General features: G+C 42.4%; 2 protein-coding genes across 2 annotated transcripts; one reads left to right on the top strand and one right to left on the bottom strand.

The window, feature by feature from the left end:
- Positions 1-12: 12 nt before the first annotated feature.
- Positions 13-7,717, top strand: gmppb (GDP-mannose pyrophosphorylase B). Its single transcript, XM_085776891.1, has 10 exons — positions 13-91; positions 1,398-1,578; positions 1,693-1,773; positions 1,913-1,961; positions 2,089-2,231; positions 2,591-2,749; positions 2,894-2,972; positions 4,364-4,491; positions 4,580-4,762; positions 5,870-7,717. The coding sequence occupies exons 2-10, from the start codon at positions 1,450-1,452 to the stop codon at positions 5,999-6,001; spliced, it is 1,083 nt and encodes a 360-aa protein (XP_085633017.1). The 5' UTR covers positions 13-91; positions 1,398-1,449; the 3' UTR covers positions 6,002-7,717.
- A 3,154-nt stretch (positions 7,718-10,871) lies between these two features.
- On the bottom strand, positions 10,872-12,439 carry LOC146987636 (E3 ubiquitin-protein ligase TRIM39-like). The gene has a single exon (XM_085776890.1). The coding sequence runs from the start codon at positions 12,282-12,284 to the stop codon at positions 10,887-10,889; it is 1,398 nt and encodes a 465-aa protein (XP_085633016.1). The 5' UTR covers positions 12,285-12,439; the 3' UTR covers positions 10,872-10,886.
- Between the last annotated feature and the right edge of the window lie 5,691 nt (positions 12,440-18,130).

Here is an 18,130-nt window from a genome sequence, read left to right on the forward strand (position 1 = left end):
CGCCGACTCTACGTGAGCTTGGGTTTGAACAGTCTTACGTGTCATTATTAGAGTTTCAGTCATTCAGAAAGCTCCTGCTGAACAAATACCTGTAAGTTTTTACTATTTTTGTTTCTTTTTTTTCCTATCTTCCACACAGACTGAAGACACAGACAGGACGTTAAACTGCAGTTAGTCGGCGGTTTGTTCTGAACGGCTGTGAATTAAGTCAGAGGGTTGTTAGCCTGCTTAGCTAGCCCGAGTTAGCTACAATCACTGTAACTTCACTTGTCAGGGACCAAAACATGAGCTCAGTCACATAGCAGTGGACAGATGTTTAGACCCTAACGAGCCGATATTAATACTCGGACAGAAGCTGTTTTAGGGCGGTGAGAGCTCAGAGTCGCTGTGTGTTGGTGGCACCTGCTAATTAGCTGTCAGAGTGATGATGAACCTGTTTTGAATCTGAGTCTGTGTTGTTGTTGTTGTTGCTGCTGCTGTTTTCTTGACTGAAACCCTAATAAGACCCAGCACACTGACACACATCTACAACCAGACTTAACCAAGGAGTGAATCTGAGGCGGCTCCTTGACTAATCCCATTCAGCATCACTGCCACTGACACACTGCGGGGTAGATTAGGTCAAGACCTTAGATCGTTATGGCAGCTCTGACAGTGAGTTTCACGTCCTGACAGCGGCGAAGAAACCTCCGGCAGAGCCAGTCTCAGTGGAGGCGTCTGTCTGGCAGGACCGGTTGGGACAATAGGCGACAGATGGGAGTGAAAGAAGAGGACCACACCAATTTACCATAGGCCTATATAATCTTTATTGACATTGATATCAGCACTTCTTGCTCCACCCATACAAGATTAAAAAAATGGTGTGGTGTCATTTATGAGGTGTAAATAGGCTATCATAACCTCTGAGACACGGGGTGTACTCAGTCACATCACATGCGTGTATAAACTCAAGACTGTAGTTATTAGCAAAATGGCTAATTTAAAATCTAAAATGACCAGTCAGTCAAACGTCTTATCTTATTAACTATAGTCAGTTGATTGTTTAGTTCACTTCAGAATTCGCTTCAGATACTTTGTGCTCCTCCCTGTGTCATATAATATATGTTATTTTGGCTACTGTTCATGTAATTGGCATATTTACTGTTGTTTGACTTTTCACAGACCAAATGACATTATCAGATTAGTAATTGATGATGAAAATAATTAAAAAGTCGAAAGCGATTTCTCTGAACTAAAGTGATCACTGTACATACAGAGATACACATACTGCAGTAGAAGTGTTGATGCAATTTTATGTGATGAATAAAAAATAATAATAAAGTATTATGATTATTGCTATTACCTAATTGGTTAAAAAAACAATCAGTGTATGACTGTGACTCTCATCTCTCCTCCAGGCTGCTTGCGGATTTGTTATTGATGATCTGTGGTTGCTAACTCGCTAGAAGCATGAAGGCTCTGATCCTGGTGGGCGGCTACGGGACCCGGCTGCGACCGCTCACTCTCAGCGTCCCCAAACCTCTGGTGGAGTTCTGCAACAAACCCATCCTGCTGCACCAGGTGGAGGCGCTGGTCAAGGTACGGAGCAACAACACGGGGGAGATTTAACGAACTGTGGATGTCGATGCTTCTGTCTTGAATGGAGGTGATCAGTCATTCTCTGTGTGTGTGTGTGTGTGTGTGTGTGTGTAGGCTGGGGTGGACCATGTGGTTCTGGCGGTGAGCTACATGTCAGAGCTGCTGGAGAGAGAGATGAGAGTCCAGGAGGAGAGAGTATGTACACACTGTTACACTCACTGAACACACACCAACACCAACACACTGGCTCCAAAAAAAGATATGTGTGAATCCACCCTGACATATTCTGATGTCACTCTGCAGCATCTTGAAAGTTTCTCTGCTTTCTCCTCAGCTGAAGATCCGTATTTCTCTGTCTCATGAGAAGGAGCCTCTGGGAACAGGTGAGGTTCTGTCATCACCACTCGACACATCAGTGCTACGCTGCAGTTTAAGATCCATCAGGGCTCAGACAGGAGCTTTGACCTGAATGTGTGTGTGTGTGTGTGTGTGTGTGTGTGTTCTGGATAGCGGGTCCTCTGGCGTTGGCCCGGGAGCTGCTCAACGTGGACAACGAGCCGTTTTTCGTCCTGAATTCAGACGTCATCTGTGATTTTCCCTTCAACGATATGCTGCAGTTCCACCGCAACCACGGCAAGGAGGGAACCATCGTGGTGAGACAGACTGGATACAACATGAATAGTTTTAACATTTGTTTGGATGAAAGCTGACGACCTCTGCAGAAGGTCCAGTCAAGACTGTTGTAATGTTGAGCTGCTTTACATGAACGTTGACAGAGAGAAACAGGGTGAAATCTTTGACTGTCAGTCCAAAACCAACAATTACACTGTCACACTCAGAATGATCAGGACATGATTCAGTGTGATTTTAAATGGCAAATGAAACATTAGACACCGTTAAGTGAAATTTGAACTCCAAAAATATAAAACTTAAACATAACTTGCTCTAAAACAATGGTAAAACTTAATTTGGGCAAATTTATAATCTAAACATCATCTTTGTGTGTGTGAAGGTGACTCGGGTGGAGGAGCCCTCTAAATACGGCGTGGTGGTGTTTGAGTCGGAGAGCGGGAGGATCCATCGCTTCGTTGAGAAACCGCAGGTGTTCGTCTCTAACAAGATCAATGCCGGCATGTACATCTTCAATCCCAGCATGCTCAGCAGGATCCAGGTAAGACACCTACACACACACCAACACACACGGCCTAAATGTGTGTCATTATATTACCGAATCGTATAACTGCAGATCTTTGTCCATAACATAGAGGCAGCATCTTTATGTCTGTGATGACTTTTTGTGTGTGTGTGTCTGCAGCTGAGACCAACGTCCATAGAGAAAGAAATATTTCCAGTCATGGCTGAAGAGGGTCATCTGTACGCCATGGAGCTACAGGGTAACTATGACTACTGCTGCAGCACTATAGTGTTAGAGCACATGGAGACGACCTGATGTTCACTGTGGCCAGTTACACAACTCAACAGAGTTTCTATCTGCCGATGAAGGGATGAAAACCAGCTACACGGTAGAGAGAGAAAAAACTGCAGGAACATTTAAAGATGTCGTCTCTGTAGTTATAACGCATACATACATACTGTACATACATCTGGCTGATTTCTGTGTTGATTCACTGTGGGAAGTTGAACCTGTGTGCTCGCTCTGGTCTCTGCAGCTCACAGCTCCACCAGACGTAAGTGTTTGGGCTTTTTCTTCACACCTGAGCTCACGTAGTTCTGGAGAGAAATCGCTTGTAGAGAAGCACAGATAACCAACAACAACCAACATCTACATGTCAGGAAACTGTAGATGAGAATACATTTGATCCAAGTCTGTTATCGGTGCTTCACTAGATGCTTGTCCCACTCTGGGAGCGATCAGCTTTGTCTGAAGCAGTGCAACCATCTAGCTGAGCTCCCTCTCCTCCTGTAGTCCAGGCAGGCGGACCGGTCAGAGTCGCTGCTGACTCTGGTCCAGGTCCTAGCGACACCACGAGTCTCCGATCAGCTTCCTGTTTATTTATCTGTGAGGACGACTGGAGTTACTCATGACTCCTGTAGAGGATTTTCTGAATGAAATGAGGTGGATCTGTCACTTGATTCACAGTTGACTATCAACAATAGATCGCCTTTTAAAGTCACATGACAGATCAGATTGAGTGAAATAAAGAATTATCACTGAAATCCTCAGTATGGTCGAATGATTGCAACAGTTTCATTTACATAAAGATGTGCACAGGCTTAAATATAAACTAGTTTGAGATTAAATAAGTGAGAACTTTAGCGCATTAAGTATACATTTCATACTGTTAATTTGTGAAACAATAAATTATTATATTATTTATGTAGACAGATTACACAATTCTGCTTTCTAAAAAATGATCATAGTTTAATTTACTTGTGTTATTTTTTCATAAAATTGTTTTATTTTGTGCAAATCAATCCTTATATTGAAGTTTGGGACTTTTTGATATATTTTGCAATGATTTCATCATTTCCCAGCATTTTCAAAAACAAAAAAACAAGAGGCCGTTTGGTTTATTTCATCTTTCAGAAAATCTGTGTTGAATTGTAATTGTAATTTAGTTGTAAGCAGGAAACCAAATATTCAGCAGTGATGCAAAAAATAGAAGAGAAAAAATTAAAAAGCACCAATTTGCTCTTTCAATCCGTCTCTCCTCCTGTGACCTTGTTTCGTGCCCTTGTTTCCATGGTAACTAACTGCTCTCACCGTCTCTATCTCCGTATGCTGTTTGTCCGTCTGCCTGCGTCTCTGTCCGTCTGTCTCCAGGTTTCTGGATGGACATCGGTCAGCCTAAAGACTTCCTGACAGGGATGTGTATGTACCTTCAGTCGGTACGGCAACACGCTCCCGAGAGGCTACGCACCGGCCCCGGTTTCCTTGGCAACGTCCTGGTGGTGAGTGGCGCATCTTTTTGACTTGGTCCGAGCGGTTGAAATAAAGAGCTTTGCTCCATGACGACCCTCTCTGTCTTTCCGCCCGCAGGACCCGACGGCTCAGATCGGAGAGAACTGCACCATCGGCCCCAACGTGACCATCGGCGCCGGCGTGATTGTGGAAGACGGCGTCAGGATAAAACGATGCACTGTGCTGAAAGGGGCACGAGTTCGATCGCACTCCTGGCTGGAGAGCTGCATCGTGGGATGGAGCTCCTCCGTCGGCCAGTGGGTGAGTAGAGGTCAGAGGTCGCCAGCTGCTCTGTGGCGCCAGCGTGGCAGCGAGGACACAGATGTTTGGGTTTAATTGCGATCGGTCGCTGTTGCCTCTGATTAATGAAGGAGGTCTGTGTGAATGTGGGAGTTATTATGTCTTGGGACACATTTCGGAGTCTAATCGCATCCAATTTCATCCATTGCCCAATAAAGTTTGTATACTTTTTTGTTTATTTATTTATTTGTTTGTTTATTTAACAGGGACAATGCTCAATACATACTATATTGTGCCAGATTTAGCTGTAAGCTAATTTATACAGTATCTGCTGTCCCTGGGCACAGACAATGTGAGTGCCGGTTTCTATTATCTTTTCACTCCGCACCCAGGCCTGTTTATTTTAAGTTGTTGCGGATTTTATTCCACATTTCTTAGTTATTATAACACTAACATTAATTATTATAGGCCTTAGTAAAACATCTTGTGAACTGACCTCCACTATCTGGATGTGAAAATAGTTAACTTACCACTTCCCTGACTATGAATCATCAAATTTTCGTCAGAAAAACATGATTTAGTAAAATTAAGTTTTCATTGAGATGATTTAATTTCATGGATCTTGTGGCTTTTACTCTCATTTTGTTTTCCCAAAGCTAACAGGGCAGAGCAACACTGGAGTTTCTAAAATCATAACCTTTGATAATAATCTCACTAACCCATAGTGGCTGTTTTTTCTTGGCTGCAATATTTGAAGCAGCATCCAGTCCTACTTTTCCAGAGTAAACAACTTTTATAATGTGTTTTTTAGGGCCCATATGGCTTCATTAAAGAGACAGTGATAGAGCGACAGGAAAGCTAGGGAGTGAGTGAGGGGGATGAGATGCAGCGACGGGTCGGAGTCCACTGTGTTTAGGACAAAGCCCTAATGGTAAACATGCTACAGGCTGAGCCACCATCCATGGTTGTCACCATATCATGACCAGTTCAAGATTAAATGAACTGTAAAACAACATTCAATAAAGAAATTTGCGATGTTTCGTTTAAGACAAAAGGGTTTGATCACTTCATTCACCTGCATGATGATGGTTCAGTGTGACATGAGTCTGTGTTATTCTGTGTCGTCAGGTTCGTATGGAGAACGTGACGGTGCTGGGCGAGGATGTGATCGTGAATGACGAGCTCTACCTCAACGGCGCCAATGTCCTGCCTCACAAATCCATCAACGAGTCGGTCCCAGAGCCACGGATCATCATGTAGCATCGGGGCGGAGGAGAAAAGCTCAGCGCCTTTTTATATGAACTCAAGTAAAACACCCAAACTGTGCCAGAAAGAGAGAGAGAGAGGGGGGAGGGAGGGATGAACAAATGGGCAGAGGGAAGGAGTAGGAGGAGAAACACGAACAAAAGAAGGTCTTTTTGTTTCTTTTTAAATACTTTGGACTCGTTTTTAGCCCTGCTTGGCTGCAACTTCCATCTATCAGAAACGATGACGTGAGCCTGAGCGTATGATCCGTCAAAGAGCAGCCTGACTCATTAAAGCGGTGTCACAGCTTCACGTTAAAACATCAAACGCTAATGTCTCTGAAAGTGGTGGACAGGAAACGTGTGGTGTGAACGCTGCTTTAACAGAGAACAGGTGAGGTAGGGAGGATGCTATACCTGGGCTGGTGGAGGGGAAAATACTGAGAGAACGGGGTTAGAGAGCGATATGAACACTGCTGTTTTAGATTCACTATGCATTTCCATTTGCTGGATGGCTACAGAGTATCAGTGATCAGGATAGGATCAAACTACGCCTACATTCATTGACACTGAGATTTCTGATCTGACGTATTCAATAAAATGCAGTATTGGTTGTATTTAAAGCTGCACATGCAGCAGAACGAGCTCCAAACACAACATCTGGAGTTTTATCACCATATAAAGTTATGGTGAGTCTCTCCTTATTACACGTCCAGCAGGCACAGAGAAACACTATCAGTCAATCGGAGTCACGTTCGTGTCTACATGCCGAATGTAATTTGATCCATTTTTGAATGTTGATCAGTGCAGCTTCAATTTAGTTGTCAAGTACATCTCAGTTTTGTCACGTTGCCTTGGTAAACTTCACACATTTTTCAGTTCTTTCATTTTTTACGAACTGCGCTTCAATGCCAAACTGTTTACTGCCCTGTAAAAAGTTACATGTAGAAAGGTTTTATATATAACGCACTGCAGTTTATGGAGTTCAGACCTGAGTCAGACGGTGAGACTGCAGCAGAGATTCATAACTTCAAATCATGTATTTTGTTTTTGGGGGTTTGTTTTTTTTTTTGGTTGTTTGTCTCTTGTGGTTTTTAGCTTTCATCTCCAGCTGAGGCTGCTGGGAACTCACTTTGTAGTTTTAGTAGGATGCTGTCATGAGCTGAATTGTTGGACAAGTTCAATCTTTGTGATGCTGGATGAGAAATCGAAGTCATTCAGATTCATCTTTTGGGGACCATGAATGTCTTCACCTGGTTTCATGTTAATCCTTTGAGAAGCAGCTGAGGTGTCTTTACTCTTTGCCAAAGTGTTGGACCACCAGGCTGCCTGTCAGATGAGAGTTGCTGAATTTAACATACATGAATATAAAAATAAAGGGAAGAGGGGTTGAAGTGAAACTCTAACTGCACCATCAATGGGTCATTTTTAATGTTGAGCAGAGATTAGGTAAAATCAGTAGACGCCTCCATTGAGTAAAATAACCTGTTCAATCTAAAGAGTTGATTCTTCTGAAGCTCATTACTTCAGGGGTCCATGTTTTTGTCATCTGGGAGCACAGAGATTAGTTACTTGGATACAATGCAGTGGCTTTGTGGTTGTTATGCAGTTAGTGATGAATGGTATGTCGGATACTGATGTAAAGACTTGGACTGTGTCTGAATGAATGAAGTCAACTCTTGTAATGAAGTCTTTTTTTAAAGAGAGTAATATAATCTACTGACCATATTCACATCTCGTCTTTGTCTCTTTCCTTTTGTCACTCACACTATTTACACGCTAAAATTAAATTAGGATGAATGAGTTAATATAAGCTGAAGACATTTTCACATTTTATTAAATATGTTGGCAAATACCCAGTTGTGGTATCCTTAAACTTTGTTTTTAATGTATTTTACCCGGTTGCTTACAAGTGGCTTAATGACACTGTACGTATAGGTTGACTGGGATGTTAAATGTCATAGTCTGTCATACTTCAAGTTGGACGTTACTGTAATTACTACACTGAGTGAAGCAGTACACTGAAGTGGGCTGAAGTATAGTTTGTTTGCAGCCTAACATGAGTTTTTTACCTCTGGCAATTGTGATTAGGCTGAAAAACATATGATTGATATTTTATTGACAATTGACAATTTATATTTTATTCTTTATTAGTTTCAGAATGATCACCTTTATATTTTAAATAAATCACCTGCCTTTCCATACACAGTGATTTATACATTTATATATAACATTTCTGATGTTCTTAGTAAATGTGTCTTGTATTCCCATATGGGATGGGCTACAATGGTGGCACGACACGAAAATAAAATATTAATTAATTCATTCATTCATTCATATACTGAAAGAATGAATCTGTTCACAATCATAATGACCATGCAGAATTAAACAAACACTGTTCAAACAAATGAAGAAATGATTCCTCACAGTGATACGATACGATAAACTTTATTGTCCCGCTCAGGGAAATTTGTCTTGGACTCTGTGCTGCGTCATGAATGCCTTGACAGCCACAATGACAACAAACAGTACACCCTCAGCCATACCAACACCAACAATTACATAACTGTATGGCACATATCCCATAACATAACACATACACCTCATTGATAATACATGCTAAAAAATCCATAATAGAAGCACTATAAAGATTAAAAATTATTGCAGTGATTCATATTCCTCTCCCTCAAAAAACATTTCAGTACAACATACATCACACACACACAAAAACGCACCAGCAGTACAGTGTTTCCAAGATAAGTAGCAGATATTCATCATATGAGCTCTACTATAGACAAGCCTACTGTACATGATACATCTTTAACCTCTTACTGCAAGTGTGAAGAAAACTATAATTATCATATTCACCAATCAATTGTGAGAAGCTTCATTTAATCTGAAAGTAGTTTAGTTTATTTTAGTTCAGTTTAACTACATTGTTCACCTTAGTGGAAATTTTCCCCCATAGATTACATTACAAACAAAAAGACGAATCACAAGAGACTTCTCATCATACCACAATAACAAATTATGCAAATAGCCAAGAAATAACAGCAGCCGTATGTTAAAAGAAAAAGAAAAACCTTTAGAGCATATACTTAAAATCAGGTGCAGTCATTTGCATTAAGTGCTTGTGTATATGGAATAAAAGATTTCCTTGTATACAGTATATTACGGCTCGCCCATGGGACCCTAAATCGGCAGATGGATAAAAAAAAATCTAAGCCTTAGAGATATTAGGCATGGGTATTATTGTGGAGTTTTTCAATAGGTTACGAAAAAATGGAACAATTCAACAGAGTCTGTGAACCAGCTGAGTGATAAACCCCCTTAAGCTGTTGGGAGCGTGACTTCAGCACCCTTCGTCTGAGGCCGTCCGGCCCTGGAGCTTTGCTGGGTTTGATTTTGGAGAGACACATACATACAGTAGGCTATATGATAGGTACTTCTTCCTCAGAATGGTGGTTGGTTCATCATAGCTGTCTGTCTGGTCACAGATAGTACTGCAGCCTGCTTTAGGGTCTCTCGCACACAGAGGATGTTTAAATCATTAACAAATGTGCCACATTTAGCTTTTTCCTTAATTCCCTGCCCATTATTGCATTCAATCCCTCCCATGCCTGGTTTCCATTACCTGTACAAAACCTATCTATCTACGATTAAACTCCTACTCCTTCACTATATCCACTTCTTTTAAAAATGAGTTAGGGTTTTTAATTTATTGAAATATATTTCAAGATCCTATCAAGCACTTTAACTGACTTAGTTGTGATAACATTATCCTCACAGGATCTAACGTGGCCTACCATGTAACTTTGTCAGTCTGTTCATGTGGGTCTGCGCATGCGTCAAAAACCTGTTACTAATGGGATGCACCGAATATTCGGTAACCGAATATATTCGGTAACCGAATATATTCGGCCGAATATTGCAAAAAAAAAAAAAGCATAAATACGCGATCGCGCGACGAAGGGCAGCTTTATTAGTAGGCCTAGTGCTGCTGGAAAAACAACAGCAACAAGAGCAGTGGGGGGAAAGCTGCACAGTCCAAGAGCCCGGTGCGTCCTGTCAGCGGAGACACGGCCACTGAGAGGCTGAGTGAGGGGACCGTTCCTGTAGGAACGCGCCTTTTAATGATTCAAACCAAACACCCTGAACAGCATGCTGAGTACGACAGGGAGAGAGGCTGCAGCAGTTAAAACGAAAGTTCCTCATGCAGCATGTCGCCCACTCTGTCCGTGGCCGACAGCTTTTAAAACAGTGTTTCCCAACCTTGGGGTCGGGACCCCACGTAGGGTCGCCTGAAATTCAAATGAGGTCGCCTGAAATGTCTAGTAGCCTAATTGATGAATTAAAAAAAAAAGTCTGACCAAGAAAGGTTAGGAACCACTGTTTGAAAAGACACTTGGGTTTTTTTGGAATGTACTTCTCTATTCTCTATTCTCTATTCTCTATTCTCTATTCTCTATTCTACTTGCATAGATCTTTCAGCACTCACTATGGGCCGATAAATGAAAAACTTTATTCAACTTGTTTTGATGAGCAACAGCAACCGGAATATTCAAAAACTGTCAGGGTAGTCAATAAACATTTACTTTCTTTGAAAATTAAGTCTAAAAAATATATTTTATTTATCCAATAGGCCCTATTAAAAAAAAAAGGAAAAACTTTAAAACCACTTTCGGTATTCTGTATTATTTGGTTATTCGGCCAAGCGTTTTGATTTTATTCGGCTTCGGCCAAAAAAATGCCATTCGGGGCACACCTACCTGTTACCAGTCAGTGTTGTCAGAAGAATGTCTGAGTTCCTCCTCCCCCTCGTCAGACCACTGCCGTACAGGTTTAAGGAGTGGTTTTTCACGTGCTGGCATACAGCAGATTTGTCTTTATAAAGATACAGTTCAGTGATCCACTGTCACAGAAGCTGACACTGGTAATATCCTCAGTGGAAGTTTATTGCGGTTGCCAATGTACGGGAAGACTCTCTCTGTGAAGGTGTGTTTGAATGTGTGTATGTGTGTGTAAGTATCAAGATCGTAGAAAGACAGCCTTCCTCCATCAAAGTCGAGCTGAACTCTGACTCTCTGGAGCTTCTTCTTCACTGAGAGAGCTTTCTGTGAGAGTGGTGGTGAGGCAGCTGTGTATTCTCCATTAAGTAGACATATTTCCCAGAATCCCAATGGTATTGTGCCCTTCCTCTGGACTGATTCCTGTACCACACCTAGGGCCCAGAATTGATCATTTTCCACTTCAACATCCCAGCTGTGAGTCCCAGAGTTAAAGCCCTTCGAGCCCAGGACACAGTGGTGGGTATCGAGCCTCTCTGGGTTTTCAGGAAGCTGCTGTGCCTCCCCGAGTTTCACACTGGTCAGATCATCAGACAGGATGAGATGTTTTTCAGCAGAGTTTGGGTCCAGAACCACAGGACTGTAGGAGACCAGGTCCTTCATCTTGTTCCAGATGTTGAAGGCCAGGTTGCCCAGATGTTTGGCCACATCTATCAGAGCTCCTGAGCCCAGCTGTGGATCATCCAGCAGGGGGCGCTGCTGGACTCTTTCCACTGCAGCCTTGTAGTTCCTCAGGAACGAGACGTCTTCAGCTCTCAGCTCGTCCTCTGTGGCTCTGACTGTGTGAGACAGAGCTGCTATCTCTCTGCTCAGAGCCTCAGTCTTCTCCTTCATCACCCGACTCTTCTGCTGCTCTTCCTCCCTCAGAGCTTTGATCCTGGCCTCCTCTTCCTCCTCTAGAAACTGATGAAGCTTCTTAAACTGCTCCTTGATCTGTCTCTCTGTGTGTTGGACCTGGACCTTGATGTGTTTGGCTGTTTCATCAAAGTTTCCTTTAACTTGTTCAAACAGCTTCAGTTTCTCTTGTAAAGGCTTCAGGAGTTTCTGAAGCTCCTCTTTGTGATCCTGAGCAGCTTCATCGATGGGACTGAATCTGTGGTTCTTGTGTGTTTTTGAGTCTCTGCAGACGACACACACCGGCTGCTGATGGTCCAGACAGAAGAGTCTGAGTTTCTCAGAGTGCAGACTGCAGACAGACTCTGATCCTGCTGATGATCTCTGATCCATCTGCTGTAAAAAGGTCTCACACAGGTTCTTTAATGCCAAGTTGCAAGGTGGATCTTTCAGCAAGAATATCTCCTTACAAAGTGGACACTTTTGAATTTGTTTCTCCCTCCACCATTTCTGCAGACAGTCTTTACAGAAACTGTGGCTGCATGACAGAACAACAGGGTCTTTGAAGACATCATGGCAGACAGGACAGGAGAGATCCTTTTCTAAAGGAGAGGACATTTTGTTTCTGAATAAAGCAGGAAACAAAGAAGAGAGTACTGTACCAACCCGTCAACCTCCTTGAAAGATATTTTCACTCAGGTGTGGCTCTGGTAAAACTCCTCTCTTTGCAAATGTGAAATCAGAAGCAATTTGAGTTGTAATATCCCAGTGTTTCCAGTATTCTCTCCACCGTACATGTAACTTCTGCTTCGATGCTGACTCTCGACCATTGAAAGTGAAACTGTCATATGGTGCATGATGTTATTGCATGCCCATTTTTGGCAGACACCCACACACAGCACCTCACCGTGGGGCACTGAATGAGGAAGGAAGGAATCAGGAAGAGGGAAAGCGCTTGATTGATACACATGCTTTTATCAATACAGATGTTAATAATATACACTTTAGAAGCTGCTCCTTGACAATTTAATAAACGTGATGTTTCGGGCATCTGCCCTTCATCAGACATTAAGTAATAAAGTGGAGATGCACCTCTTTATATACAAGTCCTCACCTGATGCATTCAAGTGTGAACAATATGACCTAATCAGAGGAAATATAAATTCATGTATGTTCATTCATGTCATTCAAATTCATTAGCGCATCAATACAGTATGTGGAAGATACAGAGATGCAATGCAAAAAGGTAGGCTACAATACAATGCAAAAATAACAGAATACCAATTTACACAATTGATTAGGAAATATTTTAAGGTAGCCTATATTGTGTAAGAATTACTCCCACCTAGCGGTGTAGTTGTAGATCACAAGCAACACAGTCGTATTTTTCATGCTGCATTCACGTGAAATCGGTTAGATGGCAGACGGACAACAGCCGCTGCAGGTAACGGCTTAAACTAGCCTTTAGGTAAACAAGTGGTCCGTCAGCACGAGGCAAAACAATACGTGACAATATGTTGTCATGGCGATGTGGTATCTGACCCACGTTTTACCGGCTTTCTCTCCACTTCTGTGACTAAAATGACATCTGGTTTGTTACTGACGGCCGTCTGCCCGACTGCACCTGAACGTGCAGTCCTCACAGTCCTCACTGCAAAGACGGTTTATAAACCAAGACCTTTCATGACGAGTTAGCTTCCTGTATGCATGTCACGTGGGCTTCTGCACGGCCACGCCCCTTTAGAGAGACCAGAGGCAGCTTGGAGTGTATTGATTCCTATGGGACAATTTAATGTGAACACCGATTATGGTCGGGCCTTTCTCCCCACGGTCACTGAAGCAAATTTTGGACTCATTTTTCACAAGCCACATCTCTTCTGAACAGTTTGACACCAAAATGGTAATTTTCAGACGGAGAGATCCGGAGAAAATCCACTTTGTTCCAGACCTGTCTCTGTCTCTACGACACACTCTCGCGAGATTTGGCACAGATCTCCTAGGCAACGTCAAACAAACGCCCGCGAACTCCCGTGAAAATGATTTAAATTATTTTTGGCATGCTAAATATGACTGTTAGTAGTGTAAATATTTAATGTTATCATAAGAAAATATAAATATCTCACTTTCATCTACCTACAAATTGTATAAATCCACACACACACGATCACAGACGAGGTGGGGTGACGGTTGGCCACGCCCATTTAGAGAGACAGGAAGTGTATACCATTTCATATCATTGGAGCAGCCGCTCATGGAGTAGCTATCTTTCCATTTATTGAATATCTTTGCTCACTGCGTTACCACGGTGACTTTTCGCAGACGCCACCTCGACCTGAGCCGACAGCTCCGGAGTTTCCGTGGTTTCCTACCGTCACGCTGCCACTGAACGTAAAAACATGGCGACATGACATGGCAGCAGCCAGAGCCAGCACCGAGCTTACCCGCTCTAGGCTACCACCGCGAACGGCGGAGCAAACTTACAAACAGGCGTCATTTGGATAAAAATAACCAGATATTGGGGATCTAAACAGTCTAACATCTAATCAGATCTAAACAGCAGCCGGGCTGCTGCGGTGGGCTGGCTAACCAGCGTCGTCATTCCGGGGGGAAAAACCGAGTCGGGGGAGACCGGGATGACAGCGGAGGTTAGCCTGCCGACCACCACAGCAGCCCGGCGGTAGCCTCTGTTAGCTGGGTTTCCATCCAAGTCGTATCGAATTTAAAAGCGGATTTTGTGAAAATGCGCAAAAAGCAAATGCGAATTTATGACCGTTTCCATTCATTATTGTTTTGCGATTATTGGGAGAGGAGGAGTGCGCCGTGAGATTACGTCATAAGAGAGCGTGAATGTATCCAACAGTTGACACTCAGCTGACACTCAACATCATGGACAATTTACGTACTTTCCGGACTAAAGACGCACCTGTATAAGCCGCACCAGCTACATTTTAAAAGAAAATACATATATAGGCCGCACTTGAATATAAGCTGCAAGTTTTCATGTTGTAACATGAGATATTTACACAGAAAGACAGTAGGGAACTGTGACAGTCTGCTCGCTTTTCCGCTGTTTTGGTTATGCTCCTCTCCTCCATGTGCATCTGTTTACGAAGCCGGTGAAAAATCAATAAGTTACATAACGATGTTACGGCGTTTGTTTGTGTAGTCTTAACCGTCATAAACAAAAGATTATGGGTTACGGAGCGCGTTTGTGTCGCGGGGTGCAGAGAGGAGAGCTGGGAGACCGGGGCGTCGTTCTCCATTTGTTTGAACGTGGCTGGGTGAAGTCCAGCAGCACTTCTCCCACAAACTCTGGCTCAATTCGCATAATCTGTTTCCATCACAAAAACTCGCATTTCCTTTAATCGATACGCTGACAAATCCACCCCCTCCAAGCGTATAAACTTGTATGCGCATTTACTGCCTTTATTCAAATTTCTGGCGTTTCCATTCAAGTATTTATTCGCAATTTTTGAAAGTGCGAATAAAAAAAGGTGGATGGAAACGCAACTTGTGATAGACCGCTCGTCCGGTGGTAGCCTAGTTAGCTGCTAACTAGGCTGCTGCTAACCACCGCGAACGGCGGAGCAAACTTCCAAACAGGCGTCATTTGGATAAACTAACCGCATATTGGGGGTCTAAACAGTTACTTTATCGCATGAAAAAATATGAAAACTTAATAAAGTGACGCATTAACAGTGGGAATTAAAATAATTTCTCGAGATAAGCCAGTACAGTGTTGCCAACGTTTCTACTCGCCACCACCGCCCCTACTGGTGAGGAGACTCGCCACCACCGCCCCTACTGGTGAGGAGAGCGGCCCTTTGTGAATCAGCAGCTGTGAGTTTGTGGATCTGATCTCGACCAGGAATGTCTCAGAAATACGTCATTGCAGAAAGAGATGCGTGTGTGTGATTGGTGATCCACAAATGCAGAGTCACACTTCACAAACAGAATTTTCGGTTTTACAAATGGCTTTTTTGTTTTTACAAATGGAAAATTATACATTTACAAATACCCAATATATTTACAAATACACATTTATTTGTAAAAACCAAAATACAAGTTACAAATTAGACATTTGTATTTGTGGATAGCAAAACACGTGTGCACCAAGGAACATTTGTAGATCACCCTCTGTGGATAGCAAAACACGTGTGCAAACCAAGGAACATTTGTAGATCACCTTCTGTGTGTTTACAGATAATACATCCATGGTTTACAGGTATTTATGAGACAAAAATAACTCCATACATGACCAATAGGTGGTGCCATCCCACTGAGTTTAACCCTGTGTGTCCCTATCCTGTTTGGTTTTGCTCAGCTCTGCAGCAGACTCTGTTTAGCCTTGTGCTGTCAGGCTTTGTTTAGATAGGCTATGTTTATATAGCCTACAGTACGTTGTTGCATCTTTGTTGTAATAAAACTTTCAATTTAACCCTAACCCTGAAAACAAAAAGAAAGAAACTTCATCTGTCAACACCTTTCTGCCTAATGGTTAAACTAATTACACTGTCCTTGGTGAGCACCTAGTCTAGACCTACCTTATTATAGCATTGTTAAATGTGCTCATTTATGCAATAACACAGGTAGGGGAGACCGGGGATGGTTGTAACAAAGGGATAGTTGTAACACTCTCAGTTTGACCACTCAGAAACGAGCTGTGGTGATGCCATCAATACAGTCCATGCCCACTTACAAATGGAGCTCACAGGTGAAGCCTCATGTCTCTGAGTTGAAAACTGTCTGTTCTGGAGTCAAAAAACGATTTTTCAGGTAAGAAAGTAAATATTTCCATCACAACTATTTTTTGCATAGTGTCCATTGTGTTGTAGATACAGGTGTTTCACTTACATAAGCTCAAGTAGTAGTTTCTCTAGTTTAATTTGATATGCTGCATTAGTGCTAGCTTTGAAGCTAAATGCTAAAAATGGTTATCTTTTTAATGGCTGCCTGGCATGGGGAGGGTTGTAACTGTTCCCCTTATATTGACATTTTGTACAGGGGTGTCCCTGCAGAAGTTCTCCAGAAGGGAGCAGCTGAAGTCATCTAGGAACATCTGTGAGACAAGTCACCAAGGCTACAAAACACACACACACACACAACAGTTTATACTTTATTATTCTTTATTTTATTTAATATATATTTATTTATTTAATTGTATGTATTTTTATTGTATTTAACTTATACTTTCTATTTATTTTTTTATCATTATTGTTGTATTCTGACAAGTTTATGGTTCCTTCTTTATTATTCATTAAAGTGCCTGCATACATTTTAAGTGTGGATCTTTTTTTAAGTATAATAATTTAATTGTTACATCCATCCTCAAGTAGTGTTACAATTCACCCCGGTATTGGGGTAGGTTGTAACATGATACCTCTTTGTGTTTGACATTAATTTACATAATCTGTGATGGTGTAGTAGAAGTTCAAGTGTATGTCATTTACAGAAGACAAATATGGGTACCACATGTCAAAATTTGAGATCTCTAGCACCAACAACCACTGAGTTACACTTGCTCAAACAAAAAGTGTTACTATCATCCCCGGTCTCCCCTACCACATATGGATAACATTGGTGGAATTAGTTGAAGAAAGGACAGGAAGTGATAACAGATAGTTTTACGAGTGTAATAAGTGCTGATCCCACACACTCAGTGACATAGGATATGTTAAATGAAACCAGGATTGTGTTTCAGAGGTTCAGCAACAAAACCAAAAGATGAAAAATACTTTAAAGTAAGCGTTGAGCATGATGCAAACAGACCATGTGGTCACAGTGTAAATGATGGTTGATCATGTGACATGACATCATTTCTCCCAAGCCTTGGGAACCAACATCTACATCCCGGCTGTGGCTCAGGACGTAGAGCTGAGTTGTTTGCTAACCAGAAGGTCGACTGTTCAATTCCTGTCCTCCTCCGTCCCCATGTCGAGTCAGTGTCTTTGGGCAAGACACTGAATCACAATTGCCCTCCAATGTATTATCGGCTGTATGAATGTGTGTGAATTATTAGCTCCCCTCTCTCTGCGAACAGAGCTGTGTGAATGTGTGTGTGAAAGGGTGAATGTGACAAACCGTGTAGAGCACTTTGAGTGGCTCGAGTAACTAGAAAAGCGCTATATAAGTGCAAGTCCATCCACCATTTTGGTCCAGTCTGGTTCTGCTGACCTCTGTGTGGTTTATGTAGCTCAGTTTGGCCTTGTTCCTGAACCTTTGCTGGACAAACCTGGCTCTGCCCAGCTCTGTGTGGCTCAGCATGGATCACTCTATCCCTCTTACGGACTTGCCTTGTCCTCAGCCTCTATCCCTGTCTGTTTTAAACACGGTCTGGACTCATCTGGACCAGTAAAGCCCCAGTATGTTACCGCGCTGTGTTCAGCCCAGTTTGGCCCTGCTTGGCACTGTGGCCCACATTCTTCTGAGTCACACACTGAAAACTGCAGAATGAGAGGAGGAGG

The sequence above is a fragment of the Trachurus japonicus genome, chromosome 5 (genome assembly GCF_045865225.1).
Source record: "Trachurus japonicus isolate A0001 chromosome 5, Traja_1.0".
NCBI classification, from domain to species: Eukaryota; Metazoa; Chordata; class Actinopteri; order Carangiformes; family Carangidae; genus Trachurus; species Trachurus japonicus.

Coding starts and splice junctions, on each gene's coding strand:
- gmppb (XM_085776891.1), top strand. CDS start 1,450: ATGAAGGCTCTGATCCTGGTGGGCGGCTACGGGACCCGGCTGCGACCG. Junction 1,962..2,088: donor GAAGGAGCCTCTGGGAACAG/GTGAGGTTCTGT, acceptor TGTTCTGGATAG/CGGGTCCTCTGGCGTTGGCC. Junction 2,232..2,590: donor GCAAGGAGGGAACCATCGTG/GTGAGACAGACT, acceptor GTGTGTGTGAAG/GTGACTCGGGTGGAGGAGCC.
- LOC146987636 (XM_085776890.1), bottom strand. CDS start 12,284: ATGTCCTCTCCTTTAGAAAAGGATCTCTCCTGTCCTGTCTGCCATGAT.